At 33.5% G+C, this 26,589-nt stretch overlaps 1 protein-coding gene across 1 annotated transcript in view; it reads left to right on the plus strand.

Moving 5' to 3' along the window:
- Positions 1-26,589, plus strand: part of Ube3a (ubiquitin protein ligase E3A) — a 91,975-nt gene that overhangs the window by 42,686 nt on the left and 22,700 nt on the right. The window contains exons 3-5 of the mRNA XM_085822466.1: positions 3,561-4,756; positions 21,942-22,086; positions 22,335-22,540. Of these exons, the coding sequence (XP_085678592.1) occupies positions 3,561-4,756; positions 21,942-22,086; positions 22,335-22,540 (1,547 nt within the window). The remainder of the gene's footprint in view (positions 1-3,560; positions 4,757-21,941; positions 22,087-22,334; positions 22,541-26,589) is intronic.

Genomic DNA, 26,589 nt, shown 5'->3' on the forward strand with positions numbered 1-26,589 from the left:
GATGGTGATGAGATGTGTCTGTTCTGGAGAAAAGTGCCAAAGCTAACTTATATTGCATCAGGAGAAAAGGTATTTCTGGACCACAGGCCAATAAAAAACTTTCTCATGCTGTTGTTTTGTACAAAATGCAAGTGATGATTTGAAAATTAAATCCCTTTTGGTGGAAATTTTGAAACTCTACAAAATTATTAAATGGAGACTGTTATTGCAACCAAAAAATTATATTTAAGCATAACATTACTGTTAAAAAAAAGATACAATTACGTTACATAAGGTTTGGACGGAGGTAAATGCCAGTACGTACAACATCCATGACACCACGGCTCAAACTGATCTGCCCTGGACCTGTTTGGTTACCTCTACCAGTCTCTCTGATAGGTGGTGCCCTTTCTTGTTGTAACGAAAATGATACACCCTGCTTTTTTACCTTTCAGACAATCCCAAGCCTTAAAGAATATTATAGAGTACCGAACAGCAGGCTAAGTGCCATATGGAGGTTCAACAACAAGGCTTGGTGACAAGTTTTTGCAGATTCAATCAATGAAGTGTTTGGTCCATCTGGGCAATATATATACATAAAATTTTGCTTGTTATAGACAGTTTTTCTGCACATACTCCAGGACTAGAAGATGATATCCTTCAAGAATTTAAATTCATCAAGGTGCAGTTCCTGTCTCCTTTAACAGCAGCCCTGATCGACAAAGTATGGGGGGCAACCACCAAGGAAACCTTCTACATGAAAAAAAGTTTTGGTGTAGAGCTTGTTAATTGATGAAATTGTGTCTCTGGCCATGATTATGAAGCTAGAGATAGATCGATAGATACATGAGCTAATGGAAGAATCTAGCCAGGAGCTGAATACAGAACAGCATGTATTTGTATTGTAAGTTGAGACGCATCACCCTGATGAGGCAATAGCTATATGACCTACCAATTTATTTAACGAGAATAATATATTCGCAAAATTTTGAACCATAGGCCAAAAACAAATGTCTTTAGGCAATTTTCTTGTAAAAAAAGTTGTATTATAAATTTTTTTTTGACTATTTTTCAGAGTGGAATGCATTATCCTATTTTACATTGATTCCTATGAAAAAATTTGTTTTGCGTAATGAGTGTTCCACACTACAAGTGAGATTTGGGAACCAATTATACTAGTTGAGCGATGTTGCACTATTTTCTTAATGTGGTAATACAGTTATTGGCAAGAAATGTGTGCAGCGATGTTTTATCATTTTCCATCCCCCCCAAAAAAAACCAGAAAGAAGCCTACAGGAGTAGTTACGAATCAAAGCTGGAATTGATAGTCTTGACAGCATGCTGACTAAGAAAATTATTTCAGTATGTGGATGGCACTATGACTGAAAACCACTTGCCGTATCTTCGACAGGTTTATTTCATCTAGCCAGCTTCTTGCCGTCTTAGAGAATGTCGAAGATTTCTTAGAGTCTTTAACAATATTTCACAAAGAAATTTAAGAGCAACTGCAGAGGGCTTTAAAAAATCAGTTTATTTCCATCTCTGCATGTAGATTTAAATACCAACTTTTTTTTAAAGAAATAGTGGTGTTTTTGTATTTTGTATATTTTTTATTGCTTTTATGAATTATATCTTCTATAAACTTTATTTCATCTCCTAACCTTTTAATTTCACAATACTATAAGTGAAAAATTGTTTGTTTCATAAATTTTGGGTAGCGGTCTTTTTCATTATTCAGAAATGTAAATTTGGGGTCAGTTGATAAAAATATTTGCACTGTGAAGTTTCCTTTTAACATCATGGCCACTGGTAAAACATTAGTACTTGCTGTATTTATGTAGATTATAGAATTATGTAATATGTTTTGAGAAACTCATTTTGAGTTTAGAAGGCAGAAATTGTAACATACCACAATCTGCTAATTTTTATTTCAGTATTTACCGTATTTGATGGCATATAAGACACACTTTTTTTCCTAAATTTGGTCTCAAAAAAGTTACCTGCGTCTTATACGTGAAGGACGCAGGTTAACTTTCAATTCTGAATGTTATTTTTAGCCCGGATAAAGGTCTAGACACACATAACTTTTTCTACATCTGCCATAATTATTCTGCGCATGCATGAAATATCTGTCACTAAAAAGCGCCAAAGCTCGAAGCTGATGTCGAAGTTCGAACAGGTTCGACGGTCACATTACGTCTATGGAGCCTTTCCTTCTTTACAGAGACTTTCTTTGACTCAGCCGACATACGTGTCGGTATTAGTGCTACTCTGTATAAACGTGTCGGTATCAGTGCTTAAAACTATTTGTTTAAAAAAATACCCTGTTTAATATGACTACAGGAAACAAGAAATTAAGCTATACAATTCATTATGAACTAGGCGTGTTAAACTATGCCAAAGTGCATGGAAACAGAGTAGCAGCAAGGCATTTCGGTCCACCACCTACCGAAAAAAGGATACGTACTTGGCGACTGCAGGAAGATCAACTGAAGACTGCTAAAAAACAAAAACATAACCTTCGATGCCCAGCTCCATCTTGGCCTGAACTTGAAAATGCCGTAAAAATGTGGGTGATAGATAAGAGGAAATCTGATATAAGTACTTCAACCAAAATGATAATCAATGAGGCCAAAGGATTTGCAGAAAAATATGGGAATCAAAACTTTTCAGGGTCTGAGGGCTGGTGCTATAGGTTCATGAAAAGGTAAGGCTTATCAATGTGCACAAAAACAGGTATTGCACAGAAAATGCCAGCAGATTATGAAGAAACAATACTAGCATTTCATAGGTTTGGTACAAATGCACACAAGAAAACTTCTTTTGAGCTGGGTCAAATAGAAAATACGGATGATATTCCACTCACATTTGATGTACCATCCAACAAGACTGTGAGTATTAAAGGGTCTAAATCAATAACCATAAAAAATACAGGTCTTGAAAAACCCAATATACGGTAATTCTAACGTGCTGATGGCACAAAACTACCACCGTTTTTCATATTCAAAAGAAAAACTCATCCAAAAGGAAAATTTCCAACGGGTGTAATTGCTGTTTGTTAATTTTCCTTAATAAAAATATGTTTGGTAATTGCATTCAACGATTGTTTATTTGGCTTTTACGAAACGTGAGAACTAAAAGAAACCACATTTTAAGTTATTGTGAGCGCGCAGACTATTGAAACTTTTTTCCTTGTGTGTGGCCTTCTAAATAAGGGTGTGTCTTATATGCCAGTGCGTTTAATATGACATCAAATACGGTACTATCAAAAGTAACATAAATCAAGTTTGCTTTAATTACATTTGCTGTGATATTTGTATTGTGATCATGTAAAGAACTCGTGATCTTACTAGTATGGTTTCCTTTACCTCTCTTTGCTTTGATTTCAAGATTGTGTGTAAGTATCTTGATGTTCATGAAACTTATTACTATATTTTGTATTTAAAGTGCACTCAAAAGTTTCACACAAATGGGTATTAAAAAATTTAAAATTGAATCATTTAAATTGTGATTTTTGCTTAATTTACAAACTGGCAGTTGTAAAATGTTTTGCTAAGCTTTTTAATTTTTACTATTTCTAGGTCTGTTGTATCTTGATGAAAAAAATTTATTAGAAATTATAGAAAAATGTAAAGAAGAACAAAATTTTTCTTTATTGATACGGACACTTGGGCAAGTATTTTCTTCTGAAGAATCTCTTAAACGAAGTTTTAAGAAAGATATTACCAAAGACAATCTTTCCAAAGAAGATATAAGAGCTATGGAAGTGGATGAAGACAAAGACAAAGATTCATCCAAAGAAGGGGGGGCTGATGAACAGGATGCTGATAAAAAGCCTCCAGTTGTAACGGTGGACATTGCATCTGTACGACGAGCATTTTCTGCTCTTTTTAAAATACCAGATTATCCTTTCCAGAGAGCACTAATCAATGCTCTCATCATCTTATCGGAAAATCTTGAATTTGACTTTAAATATGGTAATAAACAGTCTGTAGATCCAAGTCTCTTAAATATTTTTGTTATTGTTATGGAAATCCCAATGATGGAGTGCCCAGAATATATGGAAGCTGCTTTACCAGCCTTCTGCAAAGCAGCTGCTCTCCTTCCAGTACGTAGTCAAGCTGTTTTGGCTCGAACGTGGAGTACTTTTGGTGCAGAGCGTTTAAAGGAAATGTTAGACACTTTACATCAATTTATAACACTAAGAGTCATTGTAGGGCAGTTTTCTAGAGAATATTTCATCAATGATGAAGAATCAGTTATTGCTGCAACTAAACTTATGAAAATTCTTTTTTATGCTAGCCTTCTTGGAGGGGTTGTGGAAGATCCAGAACTCACTAATGAGGATGAAGACATAGGTGAAACAGATGAAAACTTGCATGATCTTTTGGGAGCCAGAGCTGGTCCTGAATCTAAAGATAGTCAAAAGACAAAAGAAGATCCTCTTGGCATTGAACTTAACATTAAACCCATTGACTGTAGGTCACCTGTACTTCCATTTGAAGAATTTTATAATGAACCATTGAGTGATCAACTTGAAATGGATAGAGATTTTGCATATTATAAAACAGAAGGTGGAAAATTTTCATTTATGAACTATTCATTTATTCTAACTCCTGCAGTTAAAGCTTTAGGTCTGTATTATGACAATAGGATACGTATGTACAGTGAGCGCAGAATATCTGTATTGCAGAGTCTTGTTCATGGAGCCCCTCCAAATCCTTACTTACGGCTACGAGTTAGAAGAGATCATATCATTGATGATGCACTCGTTGGGGTGAGTATTTTTTATGTTTTATATTCTTTTTAAATGTCAAATATATACATATTATTATGGTTCTGGTTTGATACACTGAAAATCTTTCCCTCTTTCTTTCGTAATGATGTGTCTACGTCTATCTGATTAAATTGTTTAAATCGTCTATGTCTATCTGATTAAGTTGTCTACGACTATCTGATTAAAACATAAAATTTTCAAATTTGAGTGAAATAAAAAAAGGCTAATTTTTCAAATATTGCCTCTATTCAAATGTGTTCAAATTCAAATGTATAAACTGTATTCAAATGAAGAGAAGCTGACTTGATTGCCTATTTTTGCTCTTTAGGGATAGACTATATTGGGCTTTACTTTCTTTTCCTTTATTATACTAATGCTTGTTTATATGCTTTACAAGTAATTACAAATGATTCATTGGGTTTTGGATGAATGTAGTTGACAAAGTAATACATAAAAAAAAGTAATACAGTACAAAGTCTGTAATCTGGACTCGTCGGGACTTCGGTGATTCCGGATTAGGATTTTTTCCGGATTGTAGATCATCAGTTTAAATCTGGTAAGATTGCATGCAGAAATTATACAATTAAAAATATCAAACTGTAATTTATGAAATAGAGAACAATTATGATCTAAAGGGTATCAAAATTTACAAAAAAAGCTTAATATTTATTTGTTTACTTTATTAAATATTTCTTTCAATGAAAGTTATTTAAGTTGCTTCCACAAAAAATTCAAAAAGTTCCTTTTTCTTTTTCCTTATACAGTTGACTTTCCAATGTCATACTCCTCACATAATTTTGAGACTGATATGCCTTTATCCATTTTTTGTAGCAATTCCACTTTTTGTTTGATGGACATCGAAACATGCTTTCGCTTTGTAGAATCTTTGGCAGCTCCAGAATTGGAAACTCTTTGACATAATCGAAAGTTCAAGTTTAATTTTTATAAAATTGCTCTAACAGTCTGCAAAAAATAATACTCCAGATCCAATTAGAAGATTAAGGAACAGCACAGTCTGCAACATTAACTGAAACGTCTTAGAATCAGTAAAGATAATTTTAGCGTAGCTTATACCAGTCCGTTATACATTAAACGTGCATGCATAAAGCATACCAAAAAAAAAAAAAAAAAAAAAAGTTTGTGGCTTTGAGGTTCGGATAATGGACCTCTGAATTACGGACTTTGTACTGCATTAAACAAAAATACATTGTATGAAAAGCACTTTTTTCAAGTTTTCTACACATCATTACAAGTGTTCTGTGTGCTCTCCTCATTTTATACGGCAAACATCTTAGCGATATTTAAACTCGACCCTTACTCGTTTGAACATGTTTTTGTCAATGTTCACCAACGCAGCAGTGATGCGATCCTGGATGCCTATTTTACGACAACTGGTCCAATCTACTATTTGAGCAAACAATATTAACTATATAAAAAAAAAAAAAAGAAAAAAGAAAAAAAAAAAAGCTGTATGGACAGCCGTCTTCAACTTAGCGGAGAAAGCCCTTCTGTGGTCCTTAGTTGATGGGCGGGTGGGTTCATTTGACTTCGACAGGGGACAAAACTTCAAGGAGCATTAGACCAATCACAGTGCAGACGAGTGATGAAATTTATAGCGTATGCTGGCTGAAGTTCTAGAAATATTCTCCCATTATTTCACTAACTCACACGCTGCATTTGTAGTTTGAAAAAAATGGCACAAAGCATTATTATGACCAAAATGCAGCAGATTATGCTGCTGTGTTATATGGAGGAAAATCCTTTTTTTTTTAGAGAAAAGTTAACATAGGAATTTAGGCTAAGAAATAAAGAGAGATGTAGGATACCATGAAAGCAGCAATAAATAGATAGCAGTACATTAATTAAGCTTACTTAAAATCTTTTTAGAAATAAACAATATTTAAATTTATAATATGATTAATTTGCATTGTAATTTAATTGCAAACTAAGTTTTTTTTATTTATTATTTTTTTCCCCCATGCTAACATTTTTACAGTTAATATTAGAAAAATACTTCATTAAGTAAAAAATTGGAAAGAAAATATTTATTTCTTAATGTTTCTTCCTTTCTTTTATTTTCTCTTTCTATGAAAATTATTTCTTTAAGGAAAGGAAATAAAATTCATTCATTCATTACAGTATGACCAATTGCTGCTGCATTCAGCTATCGCACGTGTATCAAAATATTTTATTTTAAATAAGTTATCCTATAATTAACATGACAAAAAATAATTTTTCAATATAAAATACGTAATCAAAATGATAATAATCTATTCTGTATGTGTAATTAAATTGTATTGCAATTTTTGTCATACATATATTAGTAATACTTTTTTTTACTATTACTTTACTGTTATTTTAATTTCTTATACATTGCTGGCCACCCAAATTGAAACACCAAGACAGACAAGAGATATCACAACAAAATTTATTTAGTAGATAACATGTTGACCAAGTATCAAATGATTAAATTTACAGACTTCCGTGAAGTGTGGTTCCGTCCAGACTCAGTAGCCAGAGTAGCCGCCATTGTTGGAGATCACTGCTGCCACATGCCTCGTCATTGATTCAAAAAGACTTTGGATGTATTCTTGGGGTGCATCAGACCAAGCAGCTTCCACACGTTGCCAAAGTTGATCTGGTGTGGCAGCTTGGATGTAATCTGGGTCATTTGTCCAGCCATGGACCACACGTTTTCTATCGGCGAAAGATCCGCTGAGTGAGCCGGCTAGGGAAGCAAATCAATCTAACGATTGACGAAGAACTCTTAGACAATGCGTGCCTTGTGTGGTCGCTCATTATCCTGTTGAAATATGGCTGTGGGCAAGCCCAGAAGGTAAGAAAGGACAACTGGCTCCAACACCTCGGAGATGTAGCGCTGGCTGTTTAAAGTACCAGCAATGCATATTAGAGGAGTGCGAGAGTGATATCCCAATACTGCCCATACCATAATACCCCGTGCAGGACCAGTATGGCGGTGCATAACGCAGTGGCGGTGTTCAGCATCTTCTCTCCACGGTATCTCCAGACTTGAATCCGACCGTCGTAGTGTTGCAGACAGAAGCATTACTCCTCAGTAAAGATAATTTCATTCCATTCTACTGTCCACATCCTTCTTTCATTGCACCATTGGCGGTGGAGACATCTGTGGTTCTGCGTCAAGGGTAGACGAAGCAATGGACGTCTTGCAGACAGACCACTCTGCTGTAAACGGTGTCGAATGGTACGCGCAGGCACTGGATGATGCGTTACAGACTGAATGTGTTGTGCTGTGGTTCGTGATGTGACTGAGCAATCCGTCACTACCATGCGCACAATGTTCCTGTCACAGGGTTGCCACGCTACCTGGAGAACCGGGAAAAGTCAGGGAATTCGAAAATTGACCAAAAAATTCAGGGAAAAGTCAGGGAATTTAAGTATTTTTGGCAAAATCTGGAAAAGTCAGGGAAGTTCATACAATGATCCCGCCAAAAAAAGCGATTTTTGCGCCGACGTCGGAAAAGATAACTTTTTTGGCGAATTGTGTATCACGTGAGTGTCATTCGGGCAGCTGGCATAGAGCCAATTTTCGCAGCTCCAATTTGATTGTCTTTTTAGAAAGGCAAAGCAAGTTTCCCGCAACTTTTGGTTTCCAGTAACCTCGAGAATCGCATGTGCAGTGCATGAACTAAAGAAAGTACCTGTTCTCGTATAAAACAAAATGGGTTTAATCCTAGTATAGGGTACCATGAAGGTTAGAATTTAAAAAAATATGTATTATAAAGAAGGAAAACCTCTCTGCAACAGACGTGGCTCGGTTCCATCATAGCAGGAAACAGCTGTGCATGCGTGATATATCTGTCGCCAAAGCTCGAAACCGGTGTCAAAGTTCGAAAGTCACGTTATCAAGAGTTCATTAAATGAATATCCTTTAAAATTTCTTTAACCACTTGCGCTAAAAAGACGTGCCACGCACGTCGAGATGTTTTTGTCTCAAACTGCGAGCGACGTGAACACCACGTCGATAAGCATTTATCGCAAAAATGAAAATAACATGGTGCACACGTCGCCTAACAACGAGATTGTTTATTTCTCGAGTTACAGCTCTGGATTGCACTCGCAGATGCGGAGCGGCGTAAATGAGACACTTTACCGCTTGCTATATTGTAGCGCACGGCACCGCAACCGTTAAGTTTAGTCTTAGCGCAAGTGGTTAAACTCTGAAGGAAAAGAAAATATTTTTTGGCGCAAGTAAATTAATTCATGGGTTAGTAATTTTCAGGGGGGGTGAAAAACTACGAAAATCCGTTTTTAAAATTATTGCGAAAAATCTAAGAAGAAACGTCCTTTGATATAACCTTTCTTCTTGGATTTTTCGCAGCTTTCTTTTTGTCAAAGAACGTTTCTTCTTAACACGTTTCTCAATTTCCGGTACACATCGCGGAGAGGGAAATTCTGGCCGCCAGGTTCCGTCGCCAAATCCCTTGGCATATTTTCCCTCCGCATTCTAGCGGCGTAATAGCATTTTACTTGTATGGAACCTTTTCTTCTTTACATAGACCATAGAATTAGAGATTCTTTGCATAGACGTTCTTTGGTTAGAATAATCTCCATGTATGGTACAATGGGATTTGGCGACATGATGATGCGCAGTAAACGGGTCATTTTGGTCTTGGCGACAATTTTCAAAATCGTGCCAAAGCCTTACCGTATACTAGAATTTTACCGCAAAATCTTTTTAAACTTTTTTTTTTTCTTTTTAATAAATACCTTGCCATTTTGCAGTAAAATAAAAAAATAGTAATCTGTCATCTAGGCTAACCATGTAATATAACTATATTTGCTAAAATATCGTTGATTATTCTAATTCAATTTTTAAGTAATTATCTTTATTTTTATGTTATTCGTATAATTTAATGATGCTTCTTCCCTCTAAATTTATTTTTTATTAGTAAATAATATTTCCAAATTTCAGGAAATTTTCTCTGGCATAATCTTGAAATTAATTCTAGCAGTATGATGACATACCATCACGAAATTTAATGCACATATTTTTTCCTTATGTATGCTGCAAAATAAATATAAAATACCTCAATTTATTAAAATAGATTTCTTTCTTTCGTTTAGCTGCAGAATGTCTGCAAAAAAAGCCTTATTTTATTCCAGATTGGGAAGATTCTAATCTCAATCTTTAATGGAGAAAACAACAACTATTATAATTATATTTGTGTTTTCAAGTGTTAAGGTGCTTTTTAAGAACATACCTCACACAAATTAAATTTACCTAAAATCTAACCTAACTATTTAGCATTGCATTGTGATTTATAAGGACCGGATTAGCCTCGTGTTGAACTGGTGATGATCATGAGAAATAATTAAATAAAACATACATTTGTTATCCAATTTATATATCTTAAATTTTATTAAGTTTCTTAAGTGGAAAAGTAAACAAAATTATCAAACAAAGTATACCAAGAATAATTAAGAATAAATGTCCTCTGGGATTTATTGAATAATTAAGTGAATTTGCTACACAATACAAGTAATACCATAATTAATTTACCTCTTAGTGTAGCCAAAGTACATTACACGAATAGACTGGAATTTTCTTAAAACACACCTGGAAAACCTGGAAAAGTCAGGGAATTTCATTCTCCTGTTTGAGTGGCAACCCTGCTGTCATCACGTGAGGTGGTGTACTGAGGTGGATGCGATCGAACACGTCGTTCCGTCGTACCCTCCTTCATCCACCGGCCACATATCTGCATTACAGTTGTTTGGTTTCATCCAACACGACTACTGATTTCCCTGAAAGATAATCCACACTCTCGGTAGGCCACTATCCTTCCTCTGTTGATTGCTGTTTACTACTAGGCATAATTGATAATTTTTTTTCTTAACCTGCGAGCACACGCAACGGGTATGTCAAACCCATGTGCATTTTTCGTTTTGTATATTTCTCACCCATTCTTTCATAAAAGGACAAAACTTGGTGTAGCTAGGTCACATACTTAAATGGGGGAAATTCCTGAGGTGACAGGTGCAACGGTTTTTTAGGAACAGCGTTGTTCGGGTATGTCATACCCGCGCGTGTACTCACATTTCTCAGTGAGTCACTTCACACTTCTCGTTTTCAAGCTTTTAGTATAGGTTTTTCTTGAGTTGTAAGCATGGCGCCGTATATTCCTTACGATGAAGAGATGAAAAGATTGAGAAATCTTCTTGAAACAGTTTCTTCTGATGAGGATTCATTTAGTGAAGACGATGAAGATGTTGATGACGAAGAATATAATAGTAATCATGATTCATCCATAGAGAATAGTGATTCAGATACAGAAACAGAAAATGAAACTTTGGAATGTAGCAATGAGTTTTATGTTGGAAAAAATGGAGTAAAAAGGAACAAAAATAAATTCAGGACTAATGTTAGAATTGGCGCCAAAAATATTATAACTAAACTCCCGGGAAATACGAAGTATTCTAAAGACGTCTCAACACCTTTAGATTCCTGGTCACTGCTTATCGATGAAGATATGTTAAAACATGTAGTCGACAATATTGGATTGCTGTATTTATGTGGAGTTTATAAATCATCCCATGTGAACGTGGTCTATGGTGATTTTCTTTTCAGTGTTAAATGTGGCTGCCATTAATGCAAGAATAATTCTACTATCAAAGAAGGAACCATCAACGGAATACCGTACCAGGCGTACGTTTCTTAAAGCCTTAGGGATGCAGCTAATAGAAAGTGTTCAAAATGAACGACGACGAGCATCTGTAGTTCCTGATTCTAGACAAACACTGACCACCGATGAACATGTTAACAATGAACCCCCCCCCAAAAAAAAACCTAAAATTACTTACAAGAGGTGTACAGAGTGCCCCAAGAAAAAAGATAGAAAGACTAGATTCATTTGTGAAAATTGTAGCAAAAGTATATGTATGGAACATATGACCTCATTTTGTAAATAATGTTCAAAAAATTGTAAGTAAATAATTTTACCTCTCCTTATTCTTTCACATTTTGTCTAAAATGAAGTATTAACTTGGTTTTGCATTTTAATTTCTTTTAAAAACCGATTAATTTTATTCGGCAAATTTTTAATTACGAACTTTTTATTCGGGTATGACATACCTGGCGCGTGTTCTCGTGTTCGTCGGATCGCTGCGTGTGCTCGCGGGTTAAAAAACCCCAAGAAAAACACAATTGCCAAACTTGAAATCGTCGAAAACTCCAAGACTTATATAGCGCTTTGAAGTTTGATGTGCATCTGCACTGAAATCCTAATCATTTGCATTTCTCACCTCCATGCAGGTTATAAATTTCATGTTATTTGCATGCTTCCTTCAGGGTGTTGCATTTCAGGTGGCCAGCAGTGTATGTAAAAAAGCTGCTTATATTAATTTCTCTTCCATCTAAAAAAATTTTATTCTGTGAAAATAATAAAAATAATAGTAATATTATTTTCACAATGGAAGTACTAAAGTAAAAATAATCAATGTAGGTCACCTGCAGTTGAAGAAGTCCTTGCCAAACCAGCATTTTAAATAGAAAAGTAATTAAACCCACATTAAATAGAAAACTTATAATAATCAATATCTCTTTTACAATATAAAAATGAGAACTCTGCTATAAACAGTTAATTTTTTAAGTTTGAAACAATTATTTTTTAATACTAATAAATTACAAAAGTACTATTTCATGAAGAAACCCTCAGTCATTGTTACTTTATAATATAATAATAATGCAGTATAATTCTGCTAAGCCCACCATCATCCGAGCGGTAAAGTAGCTGAACGCTGGTAGTTCAGTCCGAGGTTTGAAACCCGCGAAAGGGCTGGCTGCATGGGCGTTTTCATGGCTTTCCCCATAATGCACCGTGTATATGAGCCAGTTTCCCTCAAAAAGCCCTCCCTTAGAAACTAGTTTTAAATCGTAATAAAATTATACACACACATAAAATTTTATATAACGCCAAAAAGGGGTGGTTTTTTTTTTTTTTTTTTTTTTTTTTTTAATGTTTTGCGTGTTACCTTTATTTATTAAATATTATGTTCTTGGCACTTGAACCATAAAATTCAATTCAACAGCAATATCATAAAATAATTTTAAAAGAACATATCTATAGAATTTTTGATAGACAGTCTCACGAGCTAGAGCTGAAAATTCCCTCCCCCCCTTTTTTTTGTCCAGTGTTGCCGTTGCTCGCTTTGAAATTGTTGAGTTTCTTAATCAAAAACTTATAAATGCTTTATAAAATATGAAATAGATAATAAAACAAATTCCCAGTTCCAAATTTGGGTTTCCGGATGCCTATATTCGGATGGAGGATTACATTATTCAAAATTTGATGTTTCTAGGTACCGTGTCTTATCACAGTGTGAGGAACATTCATGCATTTATGCAGATTCTTCATTATTTAATTTCTTTAAATATAATAAAAGGCAACAATATTTGGTGGCAACAATTTGAAAAGTGAAACGCCACAAAATGCCAAAACGAAATTAATAGCCCTCCTGGGCTAAGGCTTTTTGTGCTCACACTAGTAGTAGTACTACCATTGAAAAAATATTATAAGACTATTTTATAGTTTTATAATATATATATATATATATTTTTCATTTTTATTTTACAGTAGTATGAATTTTGTGTAATAATGACTGATATTCCTTATTGTGTTCACAATATTGTTCGTAAAGTATTCCACTATTATATTTTAAATTAAACCTAATTCTTGCTGTACATAAATTGATAAATTTCTCAGATGTTTATATTACCTGAAGAAGGATTATGTGCTAGATAAATACTTATTCTCTTTTATATTTTAAAACTATATAATTACAATACATATCTATAATTTCAGGAAAAGTATAAATAACCTTTCTTTCAATAGAATTTGCATTCTTGTTTTCTGAACGTGTCTCCAAATACTCTCTCAGTTAATCGCAAATTAAAATAACTATAAATTTTGGCAATCTGAAATGTGCAATGAAAACATCTGGCAAAGCAAACACGTAATATTTTCTATAAATTCGCTGTTGATTCAGATATATATGACCGTATTCTTAGTTTAAATAGGAAAAAATAAGCAGCGAAAACACATACAAAATCACTGTTTACTTAGTATGTCAACTGCACAAACCTGATTGACGACGCGGCAACACTTTTTTGTGTGCTTTCGAAAACTTCTGTACTTAGAGAATATGGGATGTCGGGCAGACCTGGTTTTCATTAGCAGCGACATCTGGCGGCACACAAACTGCTGCTGACTCTCGGAGTGTAGAATAGGTGTCCTGGAGTTCAGTCTTTCGCATATCCCTAAAGAAAAAAAGTCGCAAACTATAAAATCAGGAGACCTTGGGGTGTCACCTGAATGATGGTATGTCATCTGAGCACAGCCTTGAGTCCACATGTTTGGAAGTTCCTTGATCAGATGGCAGCACACTTCTCTTTGGCAATGTTATCCAGGTTAAAGACATTTTATCAAAATTTGTAAAACCAACTTTAGTTTTGTCTTCTAATTCTATATGTTGTGATGTATTGTAAAGGAGGAAATCAGAAGAAAGATGAAAATTTTATAATAGGAGCTTCAACTGATAGTGGAGTAGTGGAGGAACTTTTAGAAACAAAATATACAAACAAAGATAAATCAGTTTTTTCCCACGTTATGAGATATTTATATAGAATATGTGATTACGAACTACATAAATTTGCAGTCAGTGATGAAGTGATTTTTATATGTTGAAGTTGAAGATGTTTCTGCTCTAGTGAATGCATTTTTTGAATAATTTCCAATTTTCAGTTTTGAAAGACGATATTGATGAACTGCAGATGCAATTTTGCAGTTTACAATTAGAAAACTGGGATGAAGTTATAAAACCAGCAAGGTTTGACACCCAGTCGATTTTAATTGGAAAGGCATTTTTAAGTACAGGGAACTGTCTAGAATAATTACGACCATTGTAAAATATGAAAAAGAGCAAAGCCATCATATTTTTTGTAAAATATAATGGCTTTGCTCGACGCGAACAGGCAACCTCTAATTAACCCCTTAACTGCTGCGGGCGTATATATACGCCTTGCTCAGCCGATGCGTTAACTGCCCGTATATATACGCCCTTACAAAATACTATCAGTTGCTTTGCGCTGCTACCCGTTAAACTATTCGCAAACTTTTGGAATGCAACACCAGAATGACCTTGACGAAGTATCTGAAGGAGGATATTATTTCAGAGAAGTGTGGGGAGAAATTGGAGAGAGGGATGTGTCTAAAGTGCTGAAAGTAATGACTGCGTGGTATTGGCTAGTGTTGTTTGAGTAAAACGTATATTTTTTTTTAATTATTATTCTGTGTCCTCCGTTTTCGTTTACTTTTTGTAGTAGGTTCCAAGAAAGATATAACGGATGTTTCAAACCCATTTATCTTTCTTGAATTATTTTTTGATGAACTGCTCGTGCTTTATATTACTACTGAAACTAACCGTTTTGTAGACGAGTATATGAACCAACAACACCTTGCAAGCGAAAAATCAAGAACAATATCGTGGCATTCAACCAATTCAGAACAAATATATGTTTTTATAGGCATACTGATTTCACAAGGTATATAACACTGAAACATGATATTACACTTTACTGGTCGAAAAATGAATTGATCGAAACCCCATTATATGGACCTTTTTTATTATAAAAACATCATTTTTATTATACTTACATCTTTTTATTACATTTTGACTCAAAATATTAAATTTTGTGCATGCATTTTTTTTTTTTTTTTTTTTTCTGTTTATTTTGTGAAACTAAACAATTTTTAGAAAGTAAAACTTGCTCTTATTTTCCCCCTAATAAATCGCATAACTACGCGCGGATATGTGAAAAACCGTGGCACTGGGGAATGAATCTTGTACGTTTTCCGCGGCAGTTAAGGGGTTAACTTTCTGTAATTTCAGGATCTTCCCCCTAGACTAGTACTTTCGGGAACATTCTGCCATGTTATGTAACTGCTACTATAAATGTAGAGTTTGTGCCATTTTTCGTCAGATTGTTGCTTGCCATCGCTGCTATAAGACCTTGCTCTGCTCTGTCCCTTCTTCTTTCCTTTGTTAGAATAGGAGGAGAATACTTGTATTAAAATTGCAATAAAGTAAAAATTAAAAATGCCAATAAAGAAAACTGAGAATTATAATTTGAAGACTACATAAATTCCAATCTAGAAACTCATAATAGGAAAGGGAAAGAAAGAAAAATTAAAACCGAAATTAAAATAAAAATTGATTTTATAAAAACCGAAAGGTAAAATTATTTTCGAAAAGAATTTGAAATATTGTAAAAGAAAAAGAAAAGACATGAAAAAATTATATTGAAATTGTAGAAAATTACCGAAAAATTATTTTGTTAGATATATATATGTATGTATGTGTGCAATAAACTGGAAAGGTTGATTACGTAGATGTTGATCCATAAAAAAAAGACAAAACCTGGCAATCAATGCAGATTTCGATATTCATTTTTATTTTAATGAACATTTATGACTACAAATAACTTGGCTCACTAATTGTGCTTGTTCAGAACATTTACAGTTCTGATATTGTTGCAATAAGAAGGGAGCAGCATAGCAGCAGTCTAGTTAGGCCCAGAAGCAAAGTGTTGTATTCAGGACAAAATCTTAATTCAGAGTGGCTCAGTTTTGACTAATTTAATTTTGATTGGCTTATTTATAACTCTCAAATTATAATTGGCTGAATTTCTGTTTGCTGTGCTATTTATGTCACTAGCGTTACAGAAAAGTCGTATGATAGGGATTAATCTGGAAATGATATCAGACCAGCATGCAGTGGAGTATTTTTTGGTACTTGCGTACTATCACAACCATCTTTGTAGAAGCAGCCAGATTTTTAGTAAGGGCCAAGTTCTGGCAACCATGCACATAACTATTCTTCTGGCAGCCATATTCATAGCATATTTTGTTGTATTCCAAGTTCCAACAATTTTCATACTCAAATCGTGATATTTTTTGCCTTGATCTTAAAATATGAGCTTGTGAAATTTGCCAGCAATGGAAGATAATATGGTAAAATTTCGACAGTAATACAGAATTTTGCTGTAAACTTTCTAAAGGAAACAACGAGGAAATGCATTTCCTCTAACCGTTCTTGTTGAAGATTGCATAAAGCTGAGTCTAAGGAATTCACTTTTTTTTTTTTTTTTTTTTTTTAAGTGAAAACAGGTCACTGCATACTTCGGAAGAAGAATAACGCAAAAGTACTGAAAGATTCAAATAAGAACGTGTTTTATTTTTTTAAATGTACGACATAATCCTTATTTAATAATTCAGATATGTGTTTTTAACTGCTAAAGTATGTTTTCTTTTCCTATGTTGAGACTGTTTATGAAACTTACTATAAATATAGATAGTTTGGAAATCTGTCTAAAAAAGAAGACTCAAAAACCACGAACTTGCATATGTTAAATAACTTTTACATTTTCATCCATAAAAAATCGCCCAATTTGTGCCAAGATGGTTGTGATAGTATGAAGATACCTATTTTTTAAATTACAAGATCTAGAAAATTATGCATTAACCCTTTGCACTTCAGAGGTGACTCTCGCTCACCACTTGGCTTGATGCATAACAATAACTGTTTATGTTTAATTTCTTCGAAGCGAATTCCTTCACACCTTCTAATAGAGATGGAGATAAGGTTTTCTTATCTGAAATCTTATCTATCACAGAGTCTGTTCTCAGAGAAATGAACTTGGAAGAAGGCATCAAACAACATATTGTAATACAGTCAAACGTCTTTAATCCGGATTCATAGGGACTTTCGCGATTCCGGATTATGGATCATCAGTTTAAATCTGGTAAGATGGCATGCAGAAATTATAAAATTAAAAATATGAAACCGTAATTTATGAAATAAAGAGCAATTATGATCTAAAGGGATCAAAATTTACAAAAAAAAAAAAAAAAAGCTTAATATTTATTTGTTTACTTTATTAAACATTTCTTTCAACGTGCGCATGCGTAAGGCATACATTATGCATAGTCTAAATTACAAAATTGCAACCAGCAAACTATTTGATGTGTATTCGTGATATTTATAATGACGAGTAATTTGATTTAAATCATATCAAAGATGGAGTACATCGAAATGAAATACTACATTTAGTAAGGAATTATAAGGCGAATAAAATAAAAAATCTGCCCTGAAGATAAGCATAGTGCTGACAGATCAACTTCCAGTTCATTGCACACCGCAACGTTTCCTCCCCCCCTTCCGCAGAGCAGCGTGAAATTAATAAACAGATTTCGGAATGGGTAGAGAAACAAAGGATATGCCTTTATCCATTTTTTGCAGTAATTCCACTTTTTGTTTGATGGACATCGAAACATGCTTTCGCTTTGTAGATCCTTTGGCAGCTCCAGAATCGGAAATTCTTTTTGATATAATCGAAAGTTGAAGCTTACTTTTATAAGATTGCTCTAACAGTCTGCAAAAAATAAGCCGGATCCAATTAGATTAAGGAACAATGCAATCTGCAACATTAACTGAGATAGATAATTAAATAATTTTTAGCTTATACCATTCATTATACATATCCGTTATATTATTATGCGCATGCGCAGAAAGTTTGTTGCTTTGAGGTCCGGATTATGGACGTCCGGATTAAAGACTTTTGATTGTACTTGCCCCAAAAGCCTGGCATGCATCTTGGGAATTGTTACATGAAATATCGTGCACAGAAAAATTAGAGGCTAATATTTAAGAAATTATGTTTATAAAAGTGTAAAGATAGTGTAAAATGTTAAAATATAGAAATTTTATAAATTTGTGCGGGGAATGATTTTAAGTTACTGGAAATAAATGCTTTAAAAAGGCTGCAAAACGTCTCGAGTTGTTGGTGCGTAGCGTGAAAAAGGGCCCCTGAGTGCAAAGGGTGAATAGACATGATATGCAACTTTGTTTCAAAACAAATAAACAATAGTGATGCAACATGAAGAATTATGACAAGCAATTTAAGTTTTTTATTTGTTACATAGGTAACTTACATTTGTTGTTTATCTAACTACATAAAGAGCAAACTTTTCAAATGATTGGGACAGGTTTGGTGGTATCTCTGCCAACTGTCACGATTAACAGGTTTTGTATTCGGATGAGATGTTTTACTTTCATGTGTTTAAGGCCTCTGAAAGTATTTCTCTTTCTATATCTGAAATGCAATTTATAAAAAAAAATTACACAATTTTAAATGTAAACTTTTACAAGTTAATAATAACATTACTGTTTTTAAGAATTTTAGGTTGGAAGCTTCTTCTTGCATTCATTTGACTTTCTTACTATCAAGAATGTTCATGTATTCGGTGTTTCCCAAAACTTCTGAAAATTCGAACTTTTACTATTACATTTAGTATTTTTCAGGTTTTCATTATTTGTACAACAAAGGATGGATCTCACATTTAAGACAGACATAAAATATGTTTAATGTATGAGATAAAAATTTTGTTAGATCTTTTACCAATGTTTCAGAACTAGATCAAGGAATAAATTTTTCAGTAGCACAAAACGTAGGATATCTACAAAATTCTGAAACTTTGTCTCATGACTCCAGACTTCTTATTTGCTTTTGATATTTATTAAAGAATTTACAGAATACTGAACTGTTATTAGAATGCAATGGTAGACTGTTCAGCAAATTACTCATATGTGGATCATAACATATATGCCCCCCACCAGATCATATTTGTAATAAAGTAGTGAGATTTTTCAGATAATGAGGCTAGTAGTAATATTTGAATTCTTATAACTTCTCATAAACTGCTCAAGCAAGAATAAAACTAATGGCACCATTTGATGCAAAAGAGTCTGTAGATTCTAAAACAAGTCAGAGAGCCATTCTAGCTGCAGCAGTTGTAAAGAAAAGCCATCAAATTTGGGTGTGTGTGGGGGGGTATTTTAATTTTTGAGGGCAAAATCTTCTGCTTGTATCACCAAAAATTTTTTAAACAAGTTTTAGCAGTTGTGTAGTTTTCATTGTCATTTACACCTCTTAAATTTTGCTTTATACATACATTTTGCATTTATTCTGAATGTCCTGAATTGATAAATTTTCTTTTCTTTTAGAATATTCTCCTCCCCCCCCTGTTCTGACTTGTTAAATTTATGTAATGTTATTCTTCAGCGCTTTCAGTCCAATTCTTAAGCTCACCTATCTTAAAGTACTTTCGAGTTTTAGTTCAGTTAAATTTGTTTTAGCTTTTTTTATTAAATAGAGTTGAATTTTGTTTCAAAATTTTAAAATGTACTTCTGTATTTTTAAGTTCTGGCTCTGTTTTCAGAAGAGATTGAATGCACAAGTCCTTTAAAAGGTTAACAAAATTTATTCTTATCACAAGAAATATAACAAAAACGCTAAATTTTTCCTCAAAGATATTAGTACAAAATCTCAGTATCATGCAATGTAATCAGTCACTATATTTTAAACTACTCGAATGTTAAGTAGAACGCAATCCACAGCGCAGGGAAAGCTAATCCGATCTCGCTGCAAATTTGCTGCAATCAACAACATTAAAGTAAACAACTGAACTGAGATGTTTCTTTCTGGCATTTTAAAGCTTTTTAGTTGGACACAAAAAAGTTTTGGTAATTTCTCTTTTCATCTCGAGATTTCTGGAAAGCAAAAGAGTAGACTTACGGTTACAGCTAACATAGTAGTCAATTACATTTATTCAGTTTAAATATAAGTTATGAGATATCTATTTATTAAGTATTAAACGCACGTGCTCTTGTATTTTTACTTTTCCAGCATAGCTTTCTCTTAAAATATGTCTCGTGCTGCATTGCAACAGAATATAAAACAATTTAATTATAATTCTACTAGAAAGCTCGGCGGTCATATGAAAGGACCGGTGTTCTAGATATTATAAATTGCAATTAAAATGATATGTGCAAAGGTGTCTGCTAAATTTTGTTGCAAAATGTAACAAAAATTCAAACTGAATTATCCAGGGCAGGCGGCGAGGACGTCCCTTTACTTGCTGCCCGACGGGGTTTCCCCCCTTCTACTTGTGTAATTGCTTAAAGTTAAGTACAATGAAGGCAAGCAAATGTTCACCTTCCCCCTGACATGCTCAATTTGCATTCAGTTGTAAACCATTTAAAAAACAGATGATTGCTAATGCAAACAAATGTTCACGTTCCCCCTGACACGTTCAATTTGCATTCAGCTGAAAATTTAGTTTAAAATACAATGTCGAAATAAAATCGGGCAAAATTTAAAACTCTTTACGCGAAAGGATATTTAGCATAGGAATTTGCGTAAACCTACCTGATGAGATGTACTACGCACAACTCGTTAGTTGGTTCCGTCTCCTTTAATTTCTAAACGTTTGCATGTTTCTAGGTAATTCATATGTAAATATAGTTAAATGCATAATAAGCAACAATTGTATGAATTAAAAATATTTAAATATTCTAAATACCATAATAATTTAATTAAAGCAATGATAACTGCATGTATGGTATCAGTGTATGCCGTGGCAACTTCACCCCATTGGCTAGTACACTTACAAAAGCATTCAGTAAACTATCGGCGACAAACGGACACTTAAGTCGCATATAATAAAGATTAAAAAAATATCTAATTAAATACAAAATTCGTAACAGTATTTTGTTTTTAACCTGTTTGTGTTATAACCTGATATTTTTGTATAAACATCAAGTTAAATAGTTTATAAATTATGCAAAAAATTCAATTCTTAATAATCATTGTTCTAATTCATAATATCAATGTACTCCAATACTTCACTCCTATATTCTTATACAAATACCAGAAAATGTATTGAAAACAAAATCTTTAAAATAATAAGAAAGTAGTGCTTTTATAAATGCATATTTAAGCTTTATGTGTTGTTATTACAGATTACTAACTTCATATAATTTAGACATATAATTTGTGTGATGTTTACAGTTAAAATAGATGAACATTACAGTTTCTAATAAAATTACATTTAATTACATTTCGAACATGTATGCACGTTTTAAATGTAATCCATTTGTTTAATACCAGATGGTATATGTAAATGGAGTGAACAGTGAAGGTTTGTGGTAGTATAAATGTTTCAAATAACATTATTAAATTTTAAAGATGACCAAAGTTTCCGTATTTTTATGCTTATTAATATTTATTTGTTTATTGATTGATTAGTTGGAAATGGTTGCCATGGAAAATCCAAATAATTTGAAAAAGCAACTTGTGGTAGAATTTGAAGGTGAGCAAGGAATAGATGAAGGAGGAGTTTCAAAAGAATTTTTTCAACTTGTTGTTGAAGAAATATTCAATCCAGACTTTGGTATGTCTTTCTTATGCAATTTTCTGATAAATTACCTGATTTTATGTGTTAATTACTATATATTTTCACTCAACTGAAATTTATTATATGCTTTTACCCCTCATTTGTGTTTATTCTTTACACCTAAACACAGATATCTTATTATGCACGTTTTCTTCTGACAAATTATCCAATTTTACATTCTGCGAAGTTATATATTTATTATATATTTTCATGTCTCTCAAATTTATATATTTTTCTCCCTCTAGCTATGTTTACCCTTAACCCAGAAACACAGATGTATTGGTTTAACCCTACTTCATTTGAAAGTGATGCCCAGTTTACCCTCATTGGGATAATTTTAGGTCTGGCCATTTATAATAACATAATTTTAGATGTACATTTTCCTATGGTTGTATATAGAAAATTGATGGGCAAGAAAGGAACTTTCTATGATTTACATGATTGGAATCCTGTAAGTATAAATTTTATCTGAGGTGAGTTTATCTAATATTTGTTGCAAAATGTAACAAAAATTTGAAAGACCTTATTAAGAGGTTTCTGTAATAAAGTTTATGTTAGGTCCAAAGTAGTTTCTCAGCACTTTCTTAAAAAAATTTAATCCGTTTAAATTAATATTATTTATTTATTGCCATGTGATTTAGTTAAACTTAATTTTTTATTATACCTGCTAATAAAATTAGGTTTGAGATATTTGGATATATATACATAGCGTATTCGGAAACTAAGTACCGTTCGTTTCATTTTAGCGCTGTGGTAGGCATCCCACGCATGCGCACTAGTTTTTCTTGTTCACTGACTTTCAATTGTCGCCATTTTGGTTGCTCTATGTTGTGTTTTCAGTTTGCTGTGCACATTCAAAATGTTTAAGACAATTAGTTCTCCCACTGACTGTGAGATTCGTGCTGTGATTAAATTTTTGAATGCGAGGAATGTTAAACTGGCCGAAATTTATCGTCAAGTGACAGAAGTTTACGGTGAATACGCGATAAGTGATGGAATGGTGAGAAAGTGGGTAAGAATGTTTAATGCAGGTTGAACAAATGTCCACGCCGAGGCTCGGAGTGGTCGGCCTTCTGTTGTCGCCGATGGTTTGGTAAAGAAAGTTGATGAAGCAATTCATGAGAACAGACGCTTCACAATGACAACTCTTTCAGAGGCATTTCCACAAATTTCACGTACTGTTTTGTTCGAAATTGTGTCTGACCGCTTGAATTATCGCAAACTGTGTTCCCGATGGGTTCCAAAAATGCTCACTGATGTTCACAAAACAAAGCGACTTGGTAGTGCCCTGACATTTCTCACGCGGTACAGTGATGAGGGAGAAAACTTTTTATACCAAATTGTGACAGGTGATGAAACTTGGGTGTGTCATTTCACACCAGAATCGAAACAACAATCGATGGAGTGGAGACACACTCATTCTTCGAAAAAACAAAAGTTCAAAGTGACAATGTCATCACAAAAAATCATGTGCACTGTCTTCTGGGATAGGAAAGGTGTTTTGCTTACTGAATTTCTTCCCAGAGGGGAAACCATTAATGTGGCACGATATTGTGAGACTTTAACAAAACTAAGGCGTGCCTTTCAAAACAAACGAAGAGGAATGCTCAGTAAAGGAATTGTGTTGCTCCATGACAATGCTCGGCCCCATACTGCTGGTGTCACTCAATCGTTAATTTGACAGTTTCATTGGGAGCAGTTCGATCACCCGCCGTACAGCCCGGACTTGGCGCCGTCCGACTATCACTTGTTCCTGCACATGAAGCGCGAGCTTGGTGGCAAGCGCTTTGGATCTGACGATGACACGAAAAATGCTGTAGTTATCGAAACTGGCGGGAAGTTTCTTTGACGATGGTATACAAAAACTGGTCACCTGCTATGACAAGTGTTTGATCATTGGCAGAAACTATGTTGAAAAATAGTTTAAGACATGTATTTTCATGTAAAATTAAAATTGGATTCGAAAAATTGTTTTACTATTTTTTTTATTTCTATTTATTTATTTATTTATTTATTTATTTTTTCAAAACGGTACTTAGTTTCCGAATACGCCTCATATAAAGGAATATTTTGAAATTACATTAATTTTGCTGCTTTCAGAGTAATAGTGCAGTAACTTAGCATATTGTAGCATATTTTTAAAGCTGCTTTATTCTCATGTACATTGTAAATTTCTAAATTATAACTGTTCATGCAAGAACAAAGGTATATCTAGGATTAGGGCACTATTCTGGTGCACACTGAATGTTGATTTTAATCCGAGGTTTTCAATGAAGACAAAAATTTAATTGTTTCTCAGAGTTCCCTGATAAAGGCTTGCTGTGAACGGAATGTACACTACAAAAGCCCACAAAATTAACCCCACTGCAATAATAGCATAAGTGACAAGCCCATGCTGATAAAAGCCTACATGAATAAAAGGATATATGGTTTTTATGAGTAAAAATTGTATTTGTGATTATAATTGTAATAAATGGAGTTTTTGAGTCTGATTTTTGATGTCTCAAAAATGTCTTTTTCTTTATTATATCACTATTTTATGTGCATTTTTTATTAAATTGAAAATGGGCATTTCTACTTTCTAGCTTAGTTATTATGTTTAGATGATAAAATGCTTCTTGTATCAAATTTTCAAAGAGCTAAAGTGTGTATATATAATTTGAAAAAGAAAATTAATGTGTTAAAAATAGCTGTGTTTAAAGGAATTCCTACAAATTTGAAAATAGTATAATATTTTAAAAAGATTGTCATCTGAGAAAAATCAAAAATTATACAGTTGTCATAAAATTAAAATAAAAACAAGAGTTTTATTCTTTAACCCTTTCAGGATGGGCGTCATCACATATACGCATTCCCTAAGAACATCTCTTACAGCCGGGCATCCCATCCACGCATCAGTAAAGATCGCATTCAGAGACGGGTGATGCATATACGCATTTTAAGGTGGAAGGTTTTTCTGAAGGCCACTAGATGGCATCCTGTGTCTATTACTTTTGAAATGAACACAGTTTTAGGTTCCTGGCCTTGAGTTTGATATATTCTGCTTGACTTTGGTATTTTACTCATCAGCTGTTCGAGGGTGTGGGGGGCGGAGGGAAAGCGTAAACAGAGGTGGGCTCTTTAAATTGCTGCGTACTAATGAAAACATTCTCGTATCTGATTTATATCCAATTCCTTTTTTTATTCTATTTTTTCCTCTAATATGTATGGTCTTTTAGGGTTACTGTGCGGAGTTTTTTTTACGTTTTGCATTGCCTTCAGATATATTTGCGTTCCTACTTTTTTTATTTAGGAAAGCCTCACCTCCAGTCTATTATGGCGGGAAGGCATTATTTATCAGAGGAAGAATACCGTCATATGGTTAGTGAACCATTTACTAACACAAATGAGAATACTGATTCATTTTCTAAAAAGTTAAAAAGTGATACTTTTTCTAAGAGTTACAAAGTGATACTTCTCTGTGCTTTGAGATTTACCACACTCGTTTTCATTTTAAATTTTCTTACTTCTTACCGTAAATAGTCTTTATTGTGTTCTTTTTATTAATTTTTAACTTTATTGATGGATTTTAACAATTAAAACTTTGGAATAATTTGAATAGCGCTTCTGAAAATTATTTTAGAAGATAAGCAATTTTTTAAGTGTATTTTCATGTAAAATAAAGAAAAAAATGTTTTAAGGGCTAAGAGCTCAAGTAATAATCTAAAATGATACCAAAAATTACGATGCTAGAAGCAAAACTTTTGTTTTTCTGATTTTTGTTATAAAATTAGGCTTAGTGATGCAAAACCTCCGTCCTGTACAGTGACTGCCTTCGATTCTCTTCCGTCCTGCATGAGCGTCTTAAACAAAAGTGCGCCGTCGCGAAAAGGTTAAGAAATTTGCCACAGCATCAAAAATTAGGAGTGTAATTTAACATTTGGTATCTTAGGGTGTAAATTATCATTGCAAAATTACCAGATTTATTAATTAATTATAAGTACCAGATATGATGGGACATTTGTAAAAGCAGTATTCTTAAGATCAGAAACAAAACTTTATCATTCCTACTGAGCATTTTCTTTTAAGTTTTTTTTTTTTTATCCTAGAATGTTATCCTCAAAGATTCTGTCTTATATCATAGGTCAAGAACTGAAAGAGGATATTAAAATAAACTAAAAACAATTTATAGAATGAATTATTTCTGTAACTATAAAATAATTTATTTTGTTTTTTGATTAAATAACACTTCCGTCATTTTCTTATATTGAAACATTAGGAATAATTACTTAGAGCCCATCAGCAACTGAGCAGTAAAGTCGCGGACGACTGGTAGTTCGGTCTGAGGTTCAAATCCCATCAAATGGAGTAGCTGCATAGGTGTTTTTATGGTTTTCCCTGTGTTTAATGAGTATATGAGCCAGTTTCCCTTAGAAAACCCTTCATAAAGGGATCCCTCCCGTTAGGCTGTTAGCCCTCCAATACTTGTAATTAAATAAACCAGACCAAACCAAGATAAGA

This window comes from Stegodyphus dumicola, chromosome 8 (genome assembly GCF_044657685.1).
Source record: "Stegodyphus dumicola isolate Sdum_Otavi_A_Nest chromosome 8, ASM4465768v1".
In the NCBI taxonomy this organism is placed as follows: domain Eukaryota; kingdom Metazoa; phylum Arthropoda; class Arachnida; order Araneae; family Eresidae; genus Stegodyphus; species Stegodyphus dumicola.